Below are 17,598 nucleotides of genomic sequence, written 5' to 3'. Positions count from 1 at the left end.
GAGCCGCCCTGGGGGACCCTGTTGCATTGCTGTACCTGCTGTTCACTCACTCAAGCACACAGTCTATGCGAGGGAACCAGGAGGTCTTTATTACACCGGTTGATCAGGCTGCTGGGTCTCAGCTAGGCTGCACCTGAAGTTTTAGACAAAGTCCAAAGGTCCCAGAGCCTATTTTTTATAGGTCATCACTGCAACTTCATCATTACTTCGCTACCTGCTCAAGCGATGCAGGGGTGCACACACATGAGGGCATCTTACTAGTTTGCTTCAGGAGTTTCTAAAATCAGTGTTTTCTTGATTTTCTTGATGACAGGGAAGGTCATCCCAAATGCAGACAGAGTGGGCATATTTTAAAAACTTTCCACCCACGAGCAAAATAATTTCTTTAAAGTACATTCTAGAAACCAATTATAAAATCAAAAGTGCATGTCCTGAATTTCCGTGCTAGAGTGTTGGAGAGAGAGCTCTGCGGCCGCCACGGGCCTGACGTGCTCCCAGGCGCCCCAGGCCAGCTGCTGGGCCGCTGGAGAGTGTTTCATTATGTAAACCTGCGAGCAGGTGGCAGAGGACAGTGGTTGTAAGTTACATCTGTTTATTAGCAAATAAGTTTTCCAAAATCTTATATTCTTTAAAAGGGAACCAGATTGTACATAATGTGCTTGTATATATTATTGGTCTCACTGTGAGATTCTTTAAAATTTTTTTTCTTAATTAAATTTTTTTTTGTTTTGGTTTGGGGCCAATCGAGCAGTGCTCAGGGCTTACTCCCAGCTCTGTGCTCAGGTATCACTTCTGACAAACTCAGGGGACCATATGTGGTACCAGGGATTGAACCCAGGTTGGATGTGTGCGAGGCAAGCACCTTGCCTGTGTAGTCTCTCTGGTCCCTCACTAAGGGATTTTTTTGGGGGTGGGTCATACCTGGTGATGCACAGGGGTCACTCTGGCTCTGCACTCAGGAATTACCCCTGGTGGTGCTCAGGGGACCATATGGGATGTTGGGAATTGAACCCGGGTCGGCCGCGTGCAAGGCAAACGCCCTCCCCGCTGTGCTATTGCTCTAGCCCCTCACTATGGGATTTTTAATGACAGAAATTCTGTATCTTTACAGAGGTGTGACCTGCAACTCTGGCAGGCTGGTGGGCCTCTGACAGTGGGACCTCAGGGACTTCCAAGGTGCTTCCAGGTCCAGTTCTACCCAGAACACAACTCTAGAAACCCTACAGAAAGATTTAGAACCCCCTAGCATCTGTGTAGAAAACCTTGTCCCTCCCTCATGATGTTTATCTTGAATAAAAAATGGTGAGACATTTTCTACTGCATGTGTATTATACACTCACTTTTTAACAATACAGACGATTCATGCATTTCTTTATGATGCTGCCACTATACAGCAGTTGATGTCGAATCTTTGTGCTAATGCCCGACTCACACTTCTGCTCTGCATTTGTGTCTGAAGATTGGTTTTAGCCCAGAGCTGAGAAGGAAGGGAGGGAAGGAGGAACCTGAGGAAGGTTCTCTGAAGAACCCTTCCATTTGCCTGTGACTGTGTGACTTTCCAGTTGACCAGCGCCAACCCCCTGTCCCCGCTCCACCCCAGCCTCCCGCCAACACCACACTAAAACATAAATGCAGTTTGGAACGCAGGGCTAACGGGCTCAAGAAAACCAGAAGTGTGTATTTCTTCTGCAATGAAGTTTGAAACATGTAATTCCATTAACACAGGAAACTCTAAGCATCTTCTCAAGCTTCAAGCACCTTATTTGTAAAAAGGGTTTGGACTAAACTGTCTTAGGAGATCTAAGCTCATAAATCAATCCAGCTTTGAAATGTCTTCATAATTACTGTTATCACAATTCACACTGTGATGTATTCCATGGACTTTCTTTCCAAGGATAGTTTCTCAGTTGGAGAAGCAGTTCTAAGTCATTTTGGGCTCCGTTAAACTCACGGCTGAGAGCTGTGATTACTTCCATGGCCTAATTAAACTGGCAAATCTCTCTCTCTCTCTAGCTCCATGTTTAGGAAGTCACCAGCAAGCAAAAGTGCTATCCGGTCGATGAGTATTATTTCAATTTATTTTTAAATTTTGCTGTCCAATACTGTATATAATAGCATTTCTTAAGGAGGAAAAGTCTTTTTTAAAAAATAATTAAAAAAAATTTTTATTAGTGAGTTACAGCAACAGACTAGTCCCAGCATCCCTCCCACCACCCCGCACCCCACCCCCGCCTCCGTGGCAGGGCATTCCCTTTTGTTTTCTCTCTCTTTGGGGGTGTTGTGGTTTGCATTAGAGGCATTGAGTGGCATAAGATCTACTTTGTGTATCAGGGTAATGGAAAGGGATCATTAAAGAGAAAGATTGCGTGCTTTAAGAGAATGTCTCATCGGAAACAAACATGTCCCAGGTGCCTGTTATTATAGGGCTAAAGAGCCCTTTCCAGCTGTTTACACTTCAGATGTAAAATGGCAATTTGATATAGACTAAGAATGAGATGTGAGCATCTGGGTTAAAAAAAAAAAAAAAGCTACTTATGGAGCATGCCCAGATCGCGGAGCGCGTCCTCCGCCCTCCCCCCGCCCCTCCAGATCTGGAGATAAGGCTTGAACTTTGCACTTGCAAATGTCATTGCCTCGGTTTAGGGCTCCGCGTTGTATTTTTTTTCCTCCAAGGTTCTCCAGCAGCTAATTTCCTTTGCGGGTCTCCGAGTCAGGAAGACCATTGTTAGGCTTGGGAGATGCCTTAAGTTTAGTTGATGCTGGGTTTTGCGTGCACTTGAAGTGCTCTTGCTTCTTAAAAAAAAAAAAAAAAAGGAAAGATAAAGAAAGAACGCTTCCGAAGGGTTTTATTTTCCTCCACGCCCCCTCCCCACGTGCGACCCCGTGGGAACGGGAACAGCCGGCGTCTCGGGCTCCGGAGTCGGCGGGGGTCGGAGCGCGGCCCCGGCGGCAGAAGGGGCGCCCGGAGCATGGATAGGGACGGGGCTGGGGCGCTCCCGGGCTCGGCGCGCGCGCAGGACCGGTGCCCGGCGGAGCTGCGGCTGCGGGCGAGCAAGGCGCCGTCTGGCTCATGAAGGCCACCTGGATCCGGCTTCTGAAAAGAGCCAAGGGAGGCAGGCTGAGGAATTCGGACATCTGTGTAAGCCGGGGCCGTGCGGGGCCGGGGCTCTGGCGCGGCCGCCGCGGTGCTGCCTGCGGCGCGCGGTGGCGGGTCGGTGGGCTTGGAGAGGCGGCGCTGGGGGCGGGAGGGCAGGGCAGCTGGGCAGGGCGCCGGTGCTGATCCCAGCTGCCTTTCCGAGGCTGTGATTGATTTCCCCGAGAGATATTCTCCCCCCCCACCAGCCGCCACCCCCAGGCGCCGGTGTCGCCGGCGTTTCTGGAAGGTCCTTGGAAGGTGTTTACAAACATGTTGCTTGTGTTGCTTGCACGCCAGGCGGGCTGGCCGCCGCGGCCCCGAGCTGTGTCCGCCAAAGACGATCAGGTAGAAGGAGGGGCCCAAGGGACGCTTGGGCTGAAAGGAGGAGTCACCTCCTGGAGGTGACATTTAGGAGAGTTCAAGTTTACAGCAGACTTCCGTAGTTTGTTTTTTAAAATTATTGTCAGCGCCTCATCTTTGCGCCCATCGGTGCTGCCCGTCGCTCCTGAAGCCATCCTTGACCCCCAGGTCTGTCCTTCAGCCCAGCTCTGCGCCAACGGCCGCTTTCACTCCAGCACGACCTAACCTGGCTCCTGCAAAGGACAGCGATGGGGATGAAGGTTAAGAGGGAAGCTGAGAGGTCAGGACTATCCCAGCAACCGGGTCTACCAAGCCCGAGCCCGAGTTTTCTGGGTGTTTGCCCCCGAGTTGCATGATCTCCCACCTCTTTTCAGGAACTGGAGGCTCAATCGAGGGCACAGCTGCCATGTCAGGGAGACGTTTTTCCCCCGGGGCTCACAGCGTGGAGAGGAAATCCGTTATAAGATGGATATTTTGCTCCGCAGGGTTCGGCAGACTCCTACACCAGCCGTCCGTCGGATTCCGATGTTTCTTTGGAGGAGGATCGCGAGGCAGTGCGCAGAGAAGCAGAGCGGCAGGCCCAGGCCCAGTTGGAAAAGGCCAAGGTAAGACTCACCTTTGCCCACCGCCCTGTGGGATCTGGGTGCCCGCCGCCCACCTGTGGCCGTCTCTCCCGGCCTGGTCTCCTGGGGTGTCTCAGCATCTGGTGTCAAGCAGATGCTGGGAAAGGAGCTGATTTTCTTCCCTGGGGAGAAGCAGCCTCCTGTGGTAGGGAAGAGTCCGTTTGCCTTTGCTTTATGATTCTAGCAACTTTGGCTCGTGGGTGTATGGGGAATTTAGACGGGTAAGAGGCTTTCCTGTCTGCACCAAAACACGCAAAAAGCTTTCTAATAACAAAATGAGTCCAACTCCACCATTCCAGTAAACCCATTCTTTCTTTCAATTTCTTGTTTGTATTTCTTGTTTCTTATTCGCTTTTTTCTCCCTTAGACTTGAACAATCTCTCCCTGTATCCGATTCCAGGGGGAATTTTATAAGTGTTTTCTTGTAACCTAAAAAAAAAAATGAGATTCATTAGGTTGTTGGCAGAGAAACAAGAGATTTTATTAATTGAAAATGTTCCTTGGGGCCAGAGAGCTAGAACAGGACAGCCGCTTGCCGTACATGTGGTTAACCCTGATTCAAATCCGCAGAACCCCGCAAAAGAGCTCTCCTGAGCACAGAGCCAGGAGTAGCCGCCGGGCACTGCCAGGTATGGTCCCCAAACCTTCACCCCAATATTTTGAAAAATAAAAATTTAAAGTGGTTTTTTTTTTTCTGGGGCTAAAGAGAATATGGCAGACCCCAGTTCGAATCCCAGAATCTCAGCACCCACCTTGGCACTGCAGCCCCCCCCCAAATCAGAGGGTGCAGCCCTGGAGGGCCTTGAGTACCGCCAAGCGCCTCTACCCTTTGCATTGAACTACCAACCCAGTTGGTTGAGAATTTCGGGGGGAGGGGTGTAGTGAGGGGGTGTCCAGGATGTGGCCCAGTGGCAAAGCATGTGCCTTACATGTATGAGTCCTGGGAGTCAATCTCCAGCACATCAAATAATAACAAAGCATCATAGTTGAGACTGTCCTCAGTGGACAGTGCGACAGCTGAGACTGAGAGGCTGTCCTCCTTGACCTCCTGAGCACTTATATTTGAGAGCCGCCCTTAAAAGAAAGTCTCTCTTGGGATCACTTTCTTCTTCTCACGGTAATAGAGTATGTCAATATGGAAGGGGGCCGGAAACCATAACATCTCAGAATGGAGTTTAACTGGGACTGTGTTTCCTTGCCTTTCTTGTGATAATTTTGATTCTTTTTCTTACTGCAGTCACTGAACTGGCAGTTATGTATCTTTTGTTACCTGATTGACTTTCCTCTGCCCCTCTCAGAGAGCCCGGCAAGCTACCGAGAGTATCTTGCCCGCACGGCAGAGCCTGGCAAGCTACCCATGGCATATTCGATATGCCCAAAACAGTAACAAGAAGTCTCACAATGGAGACGTTACTGGTGCCCGCTTGAGCAAATTGATGAGCAACGGGATGACAGTGATGCAGTGACTAATTCCTGTATTTTGCCTTGTTTGTGCTATGCGTGAGTCTTAAGGAACACACCTATTTCAAAGATTCTTCTCCAAGTTTCCAAGGTCTCTTGGTTTGTGTTATAACTCGATAACTTTTCACTGGACGTATTTGCACAGACTGGTTGGTTTTCTTTGAGAAAGTATTATTGCTTTGAAGATTTAAAAAAAAAAAGCCAATGGCCTGTGTGGCTCATGTTGAGAAAAATCAGATGTCGCTGAGCCGCTTGGGCCTACTGCTTGCTGTCGGCTGAGTGAGAGCTGGGTGTGTTGCTATGGGAATGGCGGCGTGGAGATGGGCTTGAATGCATGGGCAGCCCTTATGTAATATGCATGCCCTCTGGAGCGGCTGCCAGATGCTTCCCACAGGGCCTACCAGGAGACCTTGACTTTTAAAGAGCAGACTTCCCTCGCATCCAAACAATGTCCTCATCCCAGCTGCGGGGAGGCCTGTCCAGGCCTGACCCGGTGTTGACTGCAAGGCGGTCATCAGCAGGGAGAGCCGGCAGCTGAAGTCAGGTGTGGTCCAGTGACCGTTCACTTGGATGCTCCAGATTCAACTTTTCAAACCCCCCTGGTGCCACGGCGTGGATGCACCTGCTTGGCTCTTAGGCCAAGTGCAATGAGACCATTGCAAAAGACACACACTGACTCCACACCTAGCTGGGACCGACAAGCATCAGACTGATGCAAACAGAGCCGCAGGAAGGGTGGCGGCAGCAGGAGACGCTGGGAAGCTGCGGGGTAGCAGACGTGAAGTTGAGTCAGTGAGTCCGGAGCATTGTCTGCTCAGAGACAGTGAGCCTGTGTTTCAAACCCTCACCGCGCGCTTCAACGCTTAATAAAACCATGAGGTGGGGATGAAATCAAACTAATACGGCACATAAGATGACCACAATTTGCAGTGTAGCTAATAGGTGCCAAGAAAAGTCAAGGAAGAGAATAACAGTTTTGATTCCAGAAATAAGAGTGTGCTATTTGCACTAATTTATTCCTGTGATTTTCACATATCCAAATTAAACAGCTTCTCAGGTTCCTATGACATCATACAACCCAACATCTTATAAATTTGCCTTTCAGCGTCTACACTTGTCTGATTGGGACATTTTGTCCATGTTGTATGTTCTGTGTCCTGAGTTAAATAACACAGGCACATAGAACTTTCAAATATCAGCCCAGTGAAAATCAAAATACCCTAAATCAAGCCAAATGCATGTTATTTGTCTTAAGGACTACATAGCTTATATAGATAAATCAAAGATGGAAAAAATAACGATAATTTAAAACAAAGGTAAAATAATTGGAGGACTATGGGCTGTTTAATGAAAATAGTTTATTCATATAAAGGTTTTTTGGGGGAGGGTGGGATGAAATTAGGTCAGCATTTAAATCTTCAAGTATTCCAATCATTTCAGTTCTCACTAGGGGAAGCAGACAGGAGGAGGATATAATTTTGTGTTAAAACCTTGGCTTGGTAGAATTACTTTCTTAATTGCAATATGTTTGAAGAAGGTCTAGAAAGGGCTTGGAGCTGGCTCATCTGTTAGATTACTTTTCTTCCTTATTGTCTGTCATCGTGCCTTTGTAAGACTTATTTCAAACTGGTTCCTGGAAGATTAAAAATGTATGAATTCATTGTTTAGTACTAAGAGAGTTTACACATTTTGCATATGCATTTTTAAAGAATCAAATGTTTGGGGGGCCAGAGAGCTAGTATAAGCAGGTAGAACTGGGTTCAATCTTCGGCATCCCAAATGGTCTCAGGAATCTGTCAAGATTAAACCCTGAGCACAAAGCCAGGAGTGAGCCCTGAGCACTGCTGGCTGTGGTCCCAAAGAACAAAACAAACAAAAGATTCAAATATTTCTACATTTATTTTATAACTTCATGACATCCCCTCAAACAGACCTTGTGAGTGTTTTTAATTCACTGACCCTACAGATTGCAAAAAATTTACAGATTTCCAAGACCTTTAGAAATATGAGCTATATTACCATTAATTGTCCTAAGAATACATTGATGAATTAAGGGGACTGACATAGTAAAAATAGGGGCACCGATTTTGAAATTAAGTGACCTTCAAAAGGTTACATAACGAGTGCCTTTGCGCCATCAGTAAAACCTACTACATTTTCTCTTTTAATTTTTTCTTTGATTTATTATTGGAGTGATAGCACAGTGGGTAAGGTGTTCACCTTGCATTCGGCCTGCCCAGGTTTGATTCCTCCGCCCCTCTCGGAGAGCCTGGCAAGCTACTGAGAGTATCTCGCCTGCAAGGCAGAGCCTGGCAAGCTACCCGTAGTGTATTTGATATGCCAAAAAAAAACAGTAACAAGTCTCCCAATGGAGATGTTGCTGGTGCCTGCTCGAGCAAACCGATGAGCAACGGGATGAAAGTGATACAGTGATTATTATTGGTTTATTATGTTATGGGTTTTCAGGCTTTTTCTTCACACCTCTCTGTTTTATGAACCCATTTCCAGAGTGTTTACTTTTGGTTAACAGAATAGTTCACAAATCCTGCATTTTAAGCTATGAGGCATACAGGAATTTAATTTATTTCCATATTGATCTTGTTATTTTGTGGGGATGACGGTGGTGAAGATAAAACTAAGGGTCTTATATATGTGGGTACCACTATAGTACTAAGTCACATCCCTAACCCTCACATTAGTCTTTTTAAAAATATCAACTTTATTAATGTAATCACTCATTATTGAAAATAGTCTAATAGTTTATTGTTTAGAGTTGCACAATCATCACTACAATCAACTTTGGAATATTTTCATTGCCCTTCCTCCAATCCCATGTTCTAAACTAGCAGTTGCTTATTTTCCAATGTTCTAAACCAGTGGTATTCAACCCTTTACACCCATAGATGGAGAAAAAATTTGTGGATGTCTCAGATAGAAATAAAAAATTATAATAAAAATATCAGTATAATAGTTCTGATATAACATATCGGGTAGATCATGTATTCAGAGGCAATAACTTTTTTTGTAGACTGGGAGGAAATTTCTGTGGACTGGCACTGGATTGAGGACGAGCAGCTGAAAACCATTGCACTAGACAAGCACTAATTTTTTTTCAGACCAGCACTATTTAACTTAATCTCTGAAACATTTTTCTATGGTGGATATTGCATAGAATTAGAATCATTATAGGTGGTCTGTTTTGATGGTACTTTCATTTACATGATGTTTTCCCTGTGTGTTTTTTTCTGTTATAGTTTACATCAGCATTTCTTTCACCTTCATTGCCAACTAATAGTCCATTGCATGTACATACCACATTGTATCTATTTACAAGTTGGTGAGCATTGAAGTTGTTTCTCCCTTTCACTTTGATAAACATCCTTGTACAGGATTTCTCAGGAACGTATTTTACTGTCTTATGTATAGCTGAGAGGAAAATTGTTGGGTCATGGGATTTTTGAAAAAAACATTGTAGGGGACAAACCTGGAGGTACTTGGGAGACCGTGTGGTGCTAGCAATGGAACCCAGGACCTCACATAGGTAAGACTTGTGCTTTGGGACACCTTTCTAGCCATGGTCCTTTCATTAAAAGGCTATTTTATTACTTTTCTCTCTAACTCTTCAAAAATAATTTTTTTTGTCCTGTATGCAGAAAATATGGTGTGGGAAGTTGGGTCATGAAAGGGGTAAGAATAGAGATTGGGGTGGGCTCAGTGCTGAATTTTTCTTAATAGAACGGATCAGCATTAACTGTCTAGGTAGACGGATTTCTTCTTGGTGGATGCATGTGATGTGAAAGTAGTAGCAGTCAGTGCAGGAGTGAGGAGAAGGACCCCAAGACAAGAGCCAGGAGGCAGCAGCAGGATGATGCAGTGTTTCTTGTGCTAGTTTTGTTGGGAAAATGGCAGAAACAAAGCATCCTTTTAGAAGGAGGTGGTGGCTTAAAACTTGACCTTACAAGGGCTGAGAATGCCTGGTGATAGAGTATGTGCCTTGTACCTGTGAGACCCTGGGTTTGATCTACAACACTACAAACTAGTAAATAAGAAACTAGGCCTTGCAGAGTGGACAGATGAAGTAGAACGTAGGGAGCAAAAAGTGGAGAGCGGGAGAGAGAGAAATAAGTTTCCAGGTCTTATAAGGCATGTGAGGAAAAGCCAGTGTGAGGGAAGATTTGGCAGCAAGGAAATCGAGAGGTTCCCAGGGGGGAAATACTATTTTATAGTCTTGCCTCTTGACAGTGTCTTTAGCTTAGCCTTGTATCTTTTTTTAAAAATTTTATTGAATTACTGTGAGATAGTTACAAGCTTTCATGTTTACAGTCACACAATGATCAAGCACTCATCCCTCCACCTGTGCACATTCCCCACCACCAATATCCCCGGTATACCCCTCTTTCCCACCCTCCCCCTGCCTCCATGGCAGACAATATTCCCCATACTCTCTCTCTACTTTTGGTTAGCCTCCTATATTATTGATAGTTCGGCTGGGTATAAATATTCAGGACAAATGTAAAGAATTTGCTTTGTTGCATGCTAAGGTTCCAACATTGCTGTTATGATTGCTGTGTGTTATGCTGTATTTTAGTGTGATTTTTTGAAGTTAACTGTGAGAACAGTTCTCCCTCTGATATTTTGTAATTTTTGTCAGGTATGCCTTGGGTATAGATTGTGCTATTTATTATGCCAGATTTTCTCACAGGAGACTTTATAGTAAAGGACCAGTCTCTTCTGTTCTGGAAAATGACCTTTATTTTTCATTTTCTCATTTCCCCTCTGTATTTTTCTGTTTCTCATGTTTAATTAGAGCTGTAGTCTTCACTCCCTTTTTACTCTATTATACTTCTTTGTCCTTCATCCACTAATTTTTCTCCACTCATCTGTAAACCTGTCTACTAAAAATTTTTGTTTCTCTCTCCAATTCCCAGTTTGATAGCTACCTGTCTTTCTTCCAGGGTGACAAGATTTCCTCTTCCTTCTCTTTAAAAACTTTTAGGGGAGTGGAGGGTAATACCTGTCAGTGCTCAGGGGTGACTTCTGGACTCAGGAATTACTCCTGGTAGTGCTCAGGGGACCATATGAGATACCAGGGATTGAACCAGACTTGACTGCATGATGGGAAGAGCGCTACCTGCTCTTTGACCCCTAGAAACTATCATTTTAAAGCTTTCTGTAAACCCTGTTTTTTGCTTGTTTTAACTTAATTTTTCATTTAAATTTAACTTTACTTACTGCAGACTTTCTTCCATGGTTTGATGTTTGCTTGTGCATTCATAATTTAGAACAACACCTTGTGAAGTTGAGCAAATGCTCACAGGTCACCAAAGCTTGGTGGCCACTGGTCTTTCCTAAGTAACTGTGAGGGGTTGTCTTTGTCGGTCATTGTTCCCCCCAAATTCCTAGTGTCTGCTGGGTTCAGCACACACACCGCTCTCCTTTGTTCTCTTAGCTGTCTCCCTGCTCGTCTGGGCTCTCCTGACCCTCCTCTCCAGGGACTAAACTTACGTCTTTAGATTGAGTGAGGAAGAAGGGACCTGAGCTTGTGAAATAGGGAGGAATTCTGGTCGCTATTTCTATTTTTCTGCCTTCAGAGCTACCTCCCAGGTACCTGTGACCTGGGCTAAGGCTCTGAAGCTGTTTCTGAGGTTGAGGGATTTCAACCTTCTGCTCAGGTCTGCAGCCTTCCCACATCCTTTCTTGGGTACCGACTCTCCTCTGCCAGTTACGTCAACCTTGGAGGTGTTGAGTGGGCTATGTTTTATTTCCCACATACTAATAAACATTTTATAAAAGAGAAAATGATTTTCTTCTTGAACAGTTCATAAATTCCTTAAACATTGGGAGAAGATTAGGAATATTTCCCCTGCTAGCTTTTTCAGGAGAAAGAAGAAATATGAATGCATCCATCTCCCTTTTGACCTAGTGATAAATTTGCTTTTAAAAAAATGTTTTAAAAAATAATGTGGGAGGGAATGGGCTAGAGACATAGTACAGCGGGTAGGGTACTTGAGGCCAACCCAAGTTTGATCCCAGATACCACCCAGGGATCCTGAGCTCACCAGGCATGATTCCTGAGTACCAAGCCAGGTGTGAGCCCTCTACACCACCATATGTGCCCCCCCCAAAAAAAAGAAGAATAAGCAGACAAATAAAAACCTTTGTGGGAGGTGAGAAAGGTGTCTGTATCACACACTTTTAAAAGTTTGTTTTACTGTGTATTTACCTACAGGGAGCTTCCAAGCAGTGCCCAAGGGACCTGCTGGTGCCAAGGCTGGGATCAGAGTTGGCCACCTGCCTCTTTATTTTTTTATTTTCGGTTTTGGCTATACCCAGTGGTATTCAGGGCTTACTCCTCACTATGTGCTCAGGGGTCACTCTTGGTGGTGCTCAGGGGAACTTATGCAGTGCTGGGGATTGAACAGGGGTCAACCACATGCAAGGCAAACACCTTAACCTCTAACCTCTTGCCTGCATGCCTGGCTGTCTTCCCCAGGGCCCCTCGGAAGGGATAGGCTCCAGCTTCCCCACCCCCCTTACCCCAAGCAGAGCTCCCGAGGCCAAAGACCTCCGGAGCCTAGCCACAGCCATGCTCAAGGCCCCTCTTCACACGTTCAGATGAGCCTCACGCATGAAGGTACCGGCAGAGGAACCCAGGTGTGTGGAACCCGGGGCTGAGCCCTCCAAGCCTGCTTGGATCGGAACTGGGCCTCTTCCGCGCAGATTTCCTATTTTCCAGTAGCGAGGTGGTCACACCCAGGGACTGCCCCCGGTGCTGTGCAATCCTACCAACGGCCAACATCCAGAGACTTAAAACCAAGTTTCTCATCCTCGAGACATCTTATAACCTACTTCTCCCTCTAGGAGAATCTGGCAAGCTACCAAGAGTTTCCTGCTCACATAGGAGAGCCTGGCAAACTCCCCATGGTGTATTCATATGCCAAAACTAGTAACAGTGCTGGGTCTCATTCCCCTGACCCTGAAAGACCCTGCAATGTGGCATGATTGGGAAGGATCAGTAAAGAGAGGCTTCTAAAATCTCAGGGCTCGGACGAAAGGAGACGGTACTGAGACCGCTCAAGAAATTCGATGATCAACAGGATGATGATGATGATGATGACCTTAACCTCTGTACTAGCTTTCTGGACTTTAACCTCTTTTAAGCCCATCTCTCCAGAGTCAGTTTCTTTCTTTCTTACACCTACAGGATAGACCATTAAAGAGAATCCTAAGAATTCATGGCAGGTTTAAAGCTAGACTTTAGGGGGGAAAATTGCACTTTTTTGTGTCAAAGATCACACCTAGAAGAAACATCTCATCTTAGAAAGTCCCACTGAGGACTATTCTTAGGGAAATAGTTCAGGTTTTGCTCACTCTCCCTGTGTTAATATCAATGCAGGTGTGTGTGTGTGTGTGTGTGTGTGTGTGTGTGTGTATGTGTGTGTTGTGGGGGATTGAATCAGGGCCTCACACATACTTGGAAAATCCTCCACCACTGAACCACATCCCCGTCCTCTCCTATACTTTTCCTTCTTCCTTCCTTCCTTCCTTCCTTCCTTCCTTCCTTCCTTCCTTCCTTCCTTCCTTCCTTCCTTCCTTCCTTCCTTCCTTCCTTCCTTCCTTCCTTCCTTCCTTCCTTCCTTCCTTCCTTCCTTCCTTCCTTCCCTTGCTCTTTGGGTCACGCCTGGCAATACTCAGAAATTACTCCTAACTCTGCACTCAGGAATTTCTCCTGGCGGTTTTGGGAGACCATATATTGATGCCAGGGATGGAACCCGGGTCAGCCGTGTGCAAGGCAAATGCTCTACCCGCTGTACTATTGCTCTAGCCTCATCCTCTGTTATTCTTTAAGACTGAAAAAGCCACACTTGCTCTTCAGTGGCTTAAAATATTGACATCGGAGCTGCAGTTTGTGTTAGTCGAACCACGTTCAAGTGTGAGCCATCGGCAGTATCCGCTGTGGCCTGCGTGTTGAAGTTAGTACCATTTTCACTGGGGTCACTTGCTCTCTGTACACTGGTGGCCACTGGCAGGTGAGCAGTGGTTGGTGGGTGTTCAGCAGCCTCTCCTTTGGGAGAGCATCCTGCTTCAGTGCCCCCTGCTCCTCCGCATGTCCTGTCATTGCCTGCATGGCAGAGTGGTGGCTCATCCACATCTCTGACAGAGAGAGAAGCAGCCCGCACGGCAGAGAGTAGCCTCTCATCTAGGGCCATTTTCACAAAGGCCTCTGAGGTGGGACAGGCCGCACAGCTAAGCCTGGAATCAGTGTGAGAGGGAGCGACCAAGGGCATGGATTCCAGCCAGGAATCCGAGAACCATCTGCTCCTCTTCTTTCCACCCCCACCTTGTATCTTTGGAAGGAGAAATATCTCCATGCCTTTTCAAATAAGCAGCCCCATCTTTCCTCCCCTCCTGTGTTGATGCCAGGCTTAATTACCCCGGGCCTGATCCCTCTGCTTCCAGTTCTTTCATTTCTTCCTCATATCCTTTTTTTTTTATATATAAATTTATTTGTTGAATCACCATGAGAACAGTTACAAAGCTTTTGGGTTTAAGTCTTGGTCATACGATGATGAAACACCCATCCCCTCACCAGTGCACATTTTCTACCACCAAAAAACCCAGTATACCCCCCACCCCCATCCTACACTCTCCCCCTACCTGTGTGACAGATGATTTCCATATTTCTCTCTCTCTCTACTTGGATTACATTCAATATTTCGACACCAGGCCCACCATTATTGTTTGGGATTTCCCCCCAACACTCAGACCTGCTGAAAAGGTAACATTAGACAATTTGTTTTCTATTGCTGATTATGAATAGCATATGATGTCATGCGGCCACAATAGGGGCCATGTGATTTTGGAATTCTGAAAATTTAATAATTAAATCTGGAGGGATTTCTGCCAAAAGCAGATTCGTTTGTATGTCTCTGAGATCATGGCCGTTAAGCAGCTTAATCAGTAGTTCGAGGGGCCATTTGTGGGTGGCAACTCGGAGTCTCGTTGGGGCGGGGAGGACAAGGACCGGCTCCACCCCCCTACCGTGAGGCCCCATGTGTCTCGTTCTTCCTCACTTCTTGAAACTGAATTTTCTCTCTTCCTCCTGATGTTTTCGGGTGGTTTTCCTCACCTAGTCCATTGACCCCAACTTCTCTAATCCTCTCCTGGCTTCTCTTGTAACCCAACTGTGTCTTGAGCAAGGCAGGGGTGACACACGCTGGTTAATTGTCCGTTCTCAGTCCCTTCTGATGCTTGGCTCCTCTCAAGTACAGAAGTTTGCCCAGCCAAAAGCTCAACTGTTGGCCTTCTGGCTTGACTGCTTCAGATCTGCCTTCAGTTTTCAATTTTGGGAGCAGCCCCAGTGGCCAAGGGACACCCAGCAGGTGTGTTCTGAGCTGAACTCCTGGATTCAGCCAGACCCATTTGGTGTATTGGAACATCTGTGTTAGCTGTCCATCCGTCAGAGAGCGTCACGTTCATGGTGAGCTGTAAGCCACCGTTCTCTTCCCTCCCAGTCTTTTCCTTCTCAGCAGCCCTATCACCAAGCAGAATCTGCACCTTCATGCTTCCCCTCCCTCCCCGGGATCAGTGTGGTCTCCCAATTCATTCTGCCACTCGTTTAACATCACACTCCCAATTTCCTGCCACCAACCTTCCATTCTCTGCTCTGTCCTATTTCCGTCTGTGCTAATGTTGTCAGCTCCAGCTGGGAGCTTCAGCCCAGGGATCAGCAGTTGTGTTCCGTCAGGGGTCAGATGGAAAATGGCCGAATGGAAAATGGCTGAGGAGGATGTGATCTGTGTCACAACCAGTCAGCTCTGCGCAGCTGAGGATTCAATTCTGGTCAGCCACGGCTTGACTACTTAACCTTTTGGTAAGTTGTATGTGACATTCGGTCTCGGTTTGGGTGATAACTATGGGAGGGGGCACATGTGAAACTCAAGATTTCAGTGTAGAAGACAAACCCGTGGTTCCTATCCTCCAGTGACTATCTAACGGGCAGTCACCAGCTGATGAACCATTGGGCGAATGTCACTCTCGCTTTTGAGTTATTTGTCAAGCCCGGATGCTGGGAGGCAGATCCAGCTTGTCCAGGCTGCAGGTGTGAGTGGGATGTGACTGGCTTTGACATCGTCACTTGATCTTCACAGCGGTGGGTCAGAATCAACCCTATCCGTTCCTGTGACAGAGTGTCCTGTCTCCTCAACTAGGTTTTGAGCCCCTGTGGAGCAAAGACAGGTTCTGCGCTGCTTAGTCTCACCAGTACAAATTTCTGCCTCAAATACCAAGAGCAAGTTAATGCACTATTCACGCTCCTTCACTCTTTTCTGAGTACACCTGAGTGTTTTGAAGGAATTATATACCGCTCTACATTTCTTTATGGTTATATTTATCTTGGCAATCTACCTATGAGTAAGTTTTACATTCTTCATGGGTAAGAATTGCATGTTTTAAAGAGAACCTGATACTGTATCTAATTCAAACCTTTCTTATAGTGGATTTATGGGTTTTATTAATGGAAGTTCTAGAGAGCTGAGGCTTGCCCACATTTAAAACAGCATTCTTGTGTAAGAACCCTTATAAGGACTGTTAACATAATACAGACTTCTGACTATTTCAAAACCATAAATGGATGGGGAAAGATTATTATAAACTTTGTAGCTCAAGTCTTTTTTTTCTTAGAGAGCTCTAGCTGAACATCTCTGTTATATCATAAACACAGCTATAAATACATGATTCTTCCTCTCCTTTTTTTCTCTACCAGATATGAACAGTGAACAACACAAAGACCTTTATGCAGAGCTTAAAATAATCAATCTCTCTCTCTCTGCTCCTGAGTGTTTTACCCAACCAGCAGTTCAAGAAAAGATTTTGCAAATCAAAAGAGAAGTTATTCAATTAACCAACATTTGATGCGTGGTATGGTGCTGTTGAACTAGGCGCTTGAAGAAGGGAAATCAAAGATGTGTTAGATCTGGTTTCTCCTTCAAGAAGTGCCTGGTTTCATAATGATGCCAGAAATGTGTGTCACCGACTGAGAGTAATGTGATAAGTGTGAGGCTCACAGCAGTGGGAGCCAAATGCTGTCAGAAGGATGAGGCAGAGGACCTCAGCACTGCAGGGAGGGCATGCTGAAGATGGAAGGAGGCAGTCCACAATGCAGATTGCCTCCATTATTCTGCAGATGGCTTTTAGGGATAGAGTGTTTGCTAGCCAGTACTGTGCTTTCCTAAAGTTAGCAAAATGGATTGCATATCAACTTGGGGGCTGTTACTTTGGTTGAATTTTGTGTTTCAGTTATACCCCATTCCAGTTTCCTTGGAGGAACCACATTATTTTTCTTTTTTTGGTCCTCCCCACTCTGAAGTCTACATTTAGCTCTATCCATGTTCAACACAACTCTAGAATTTGTTTCATCCCAGAAAAACAGGAACTCTTGGGGTTTTGTTGGTTTTGTTTTTGAAGCTACCCCAGGCCCTGGTCAGAGTTTACTCCTGGCTCTGCAGTCACTGCTGGTGGGCTCAGGGGACCATATGGGATGCCAGGTGTTGAACCTGGGTCAGTTGTTCACAAGGCTCCTCCCACACACACACTGTACTGTTTCTTACCAGTCCTTAAACAGAGACTCTGTACCTTTTAAATAACTCCCTATTTCTCCCTCTCCCAGCCCCAGGCTGTGTTCTCAACACTCTGGGTCTTTCATAGAAGTGGAATCAAATCATATAAACCCAGTAGCAAAACAAACCGATACTGTCTAGATTCAATAGCCAGGTATTAGCAGGGCTGATGTTCAACTTGTAGAATTGTTTTCTATACAATTATGACCTCTAAAATTGTGGTATTGTGCAGTATTTCTCCTCTTGTGACTAGTTTATTTTGCTCAGCATAATGTCCTTAACGGTCGTGTGTGATGTTGTATGTGCCAGCCTGTCCTCTTTTAAAGCTGAAAAACATTCCATGGTATTAGATATATCACATTGTCTTTAACCACTTATTTGTTGATGGACATTTGAGCGG

At 45.8% G+C, this 17,598-nt stretch overlaps 1 protein-coding gene across 6 annotated transcripts in view; it reads left to right on the top strand.

The window, feature by feature from the left end:
• Positions 1 to 17,598, top strand: part of CACNB2 (calcium voltage-gated channel auxiliary subunit beta 2) — a 325,617-nt gene that overhangs the window by 225,617 nt on the left and 82,402 nt on the right. For 4 of the 6 annotated variants that reach the window (XM_055147056.1, XM_055147054.1, XM_055147055.1 and 1 more), the window contains one exon: positions 3,982 to 4,101. In XM_055147056.1, coding sequence (XP_055003031.1) covers positions 3,982 to 4,101 — 120 coding nt within the window. Of the gene's footprint in view, positions 1 to 2,596; positions 3,140 to 3,981; positions 4,102 to 17,598 lie in introns of those variants that run through there. The other 2 variants (XM_004605347.2, XM_004605348.2) reach the window with 2 other exon arrangements.

Source organism: Sorex araneus, chromosome 9, assembly GCF_027595985.1.
Source record: "Sorex araneus isolate mSorAra2 chromosome 9, mSorAra2.pri, whole genome shotgun sequence".
Taxonomy (NCBI): domain Eukaryota; kingdom Metazoa; phylum Chordata; class Mammalia; order Eulipotyphla; family Soricidae; genus Sorex; species Sorex araneus.
Note: the sequence above shows the minus strand (reverse complement) of the source record. Positions and strands in the feature narration are given on the sequence as shown.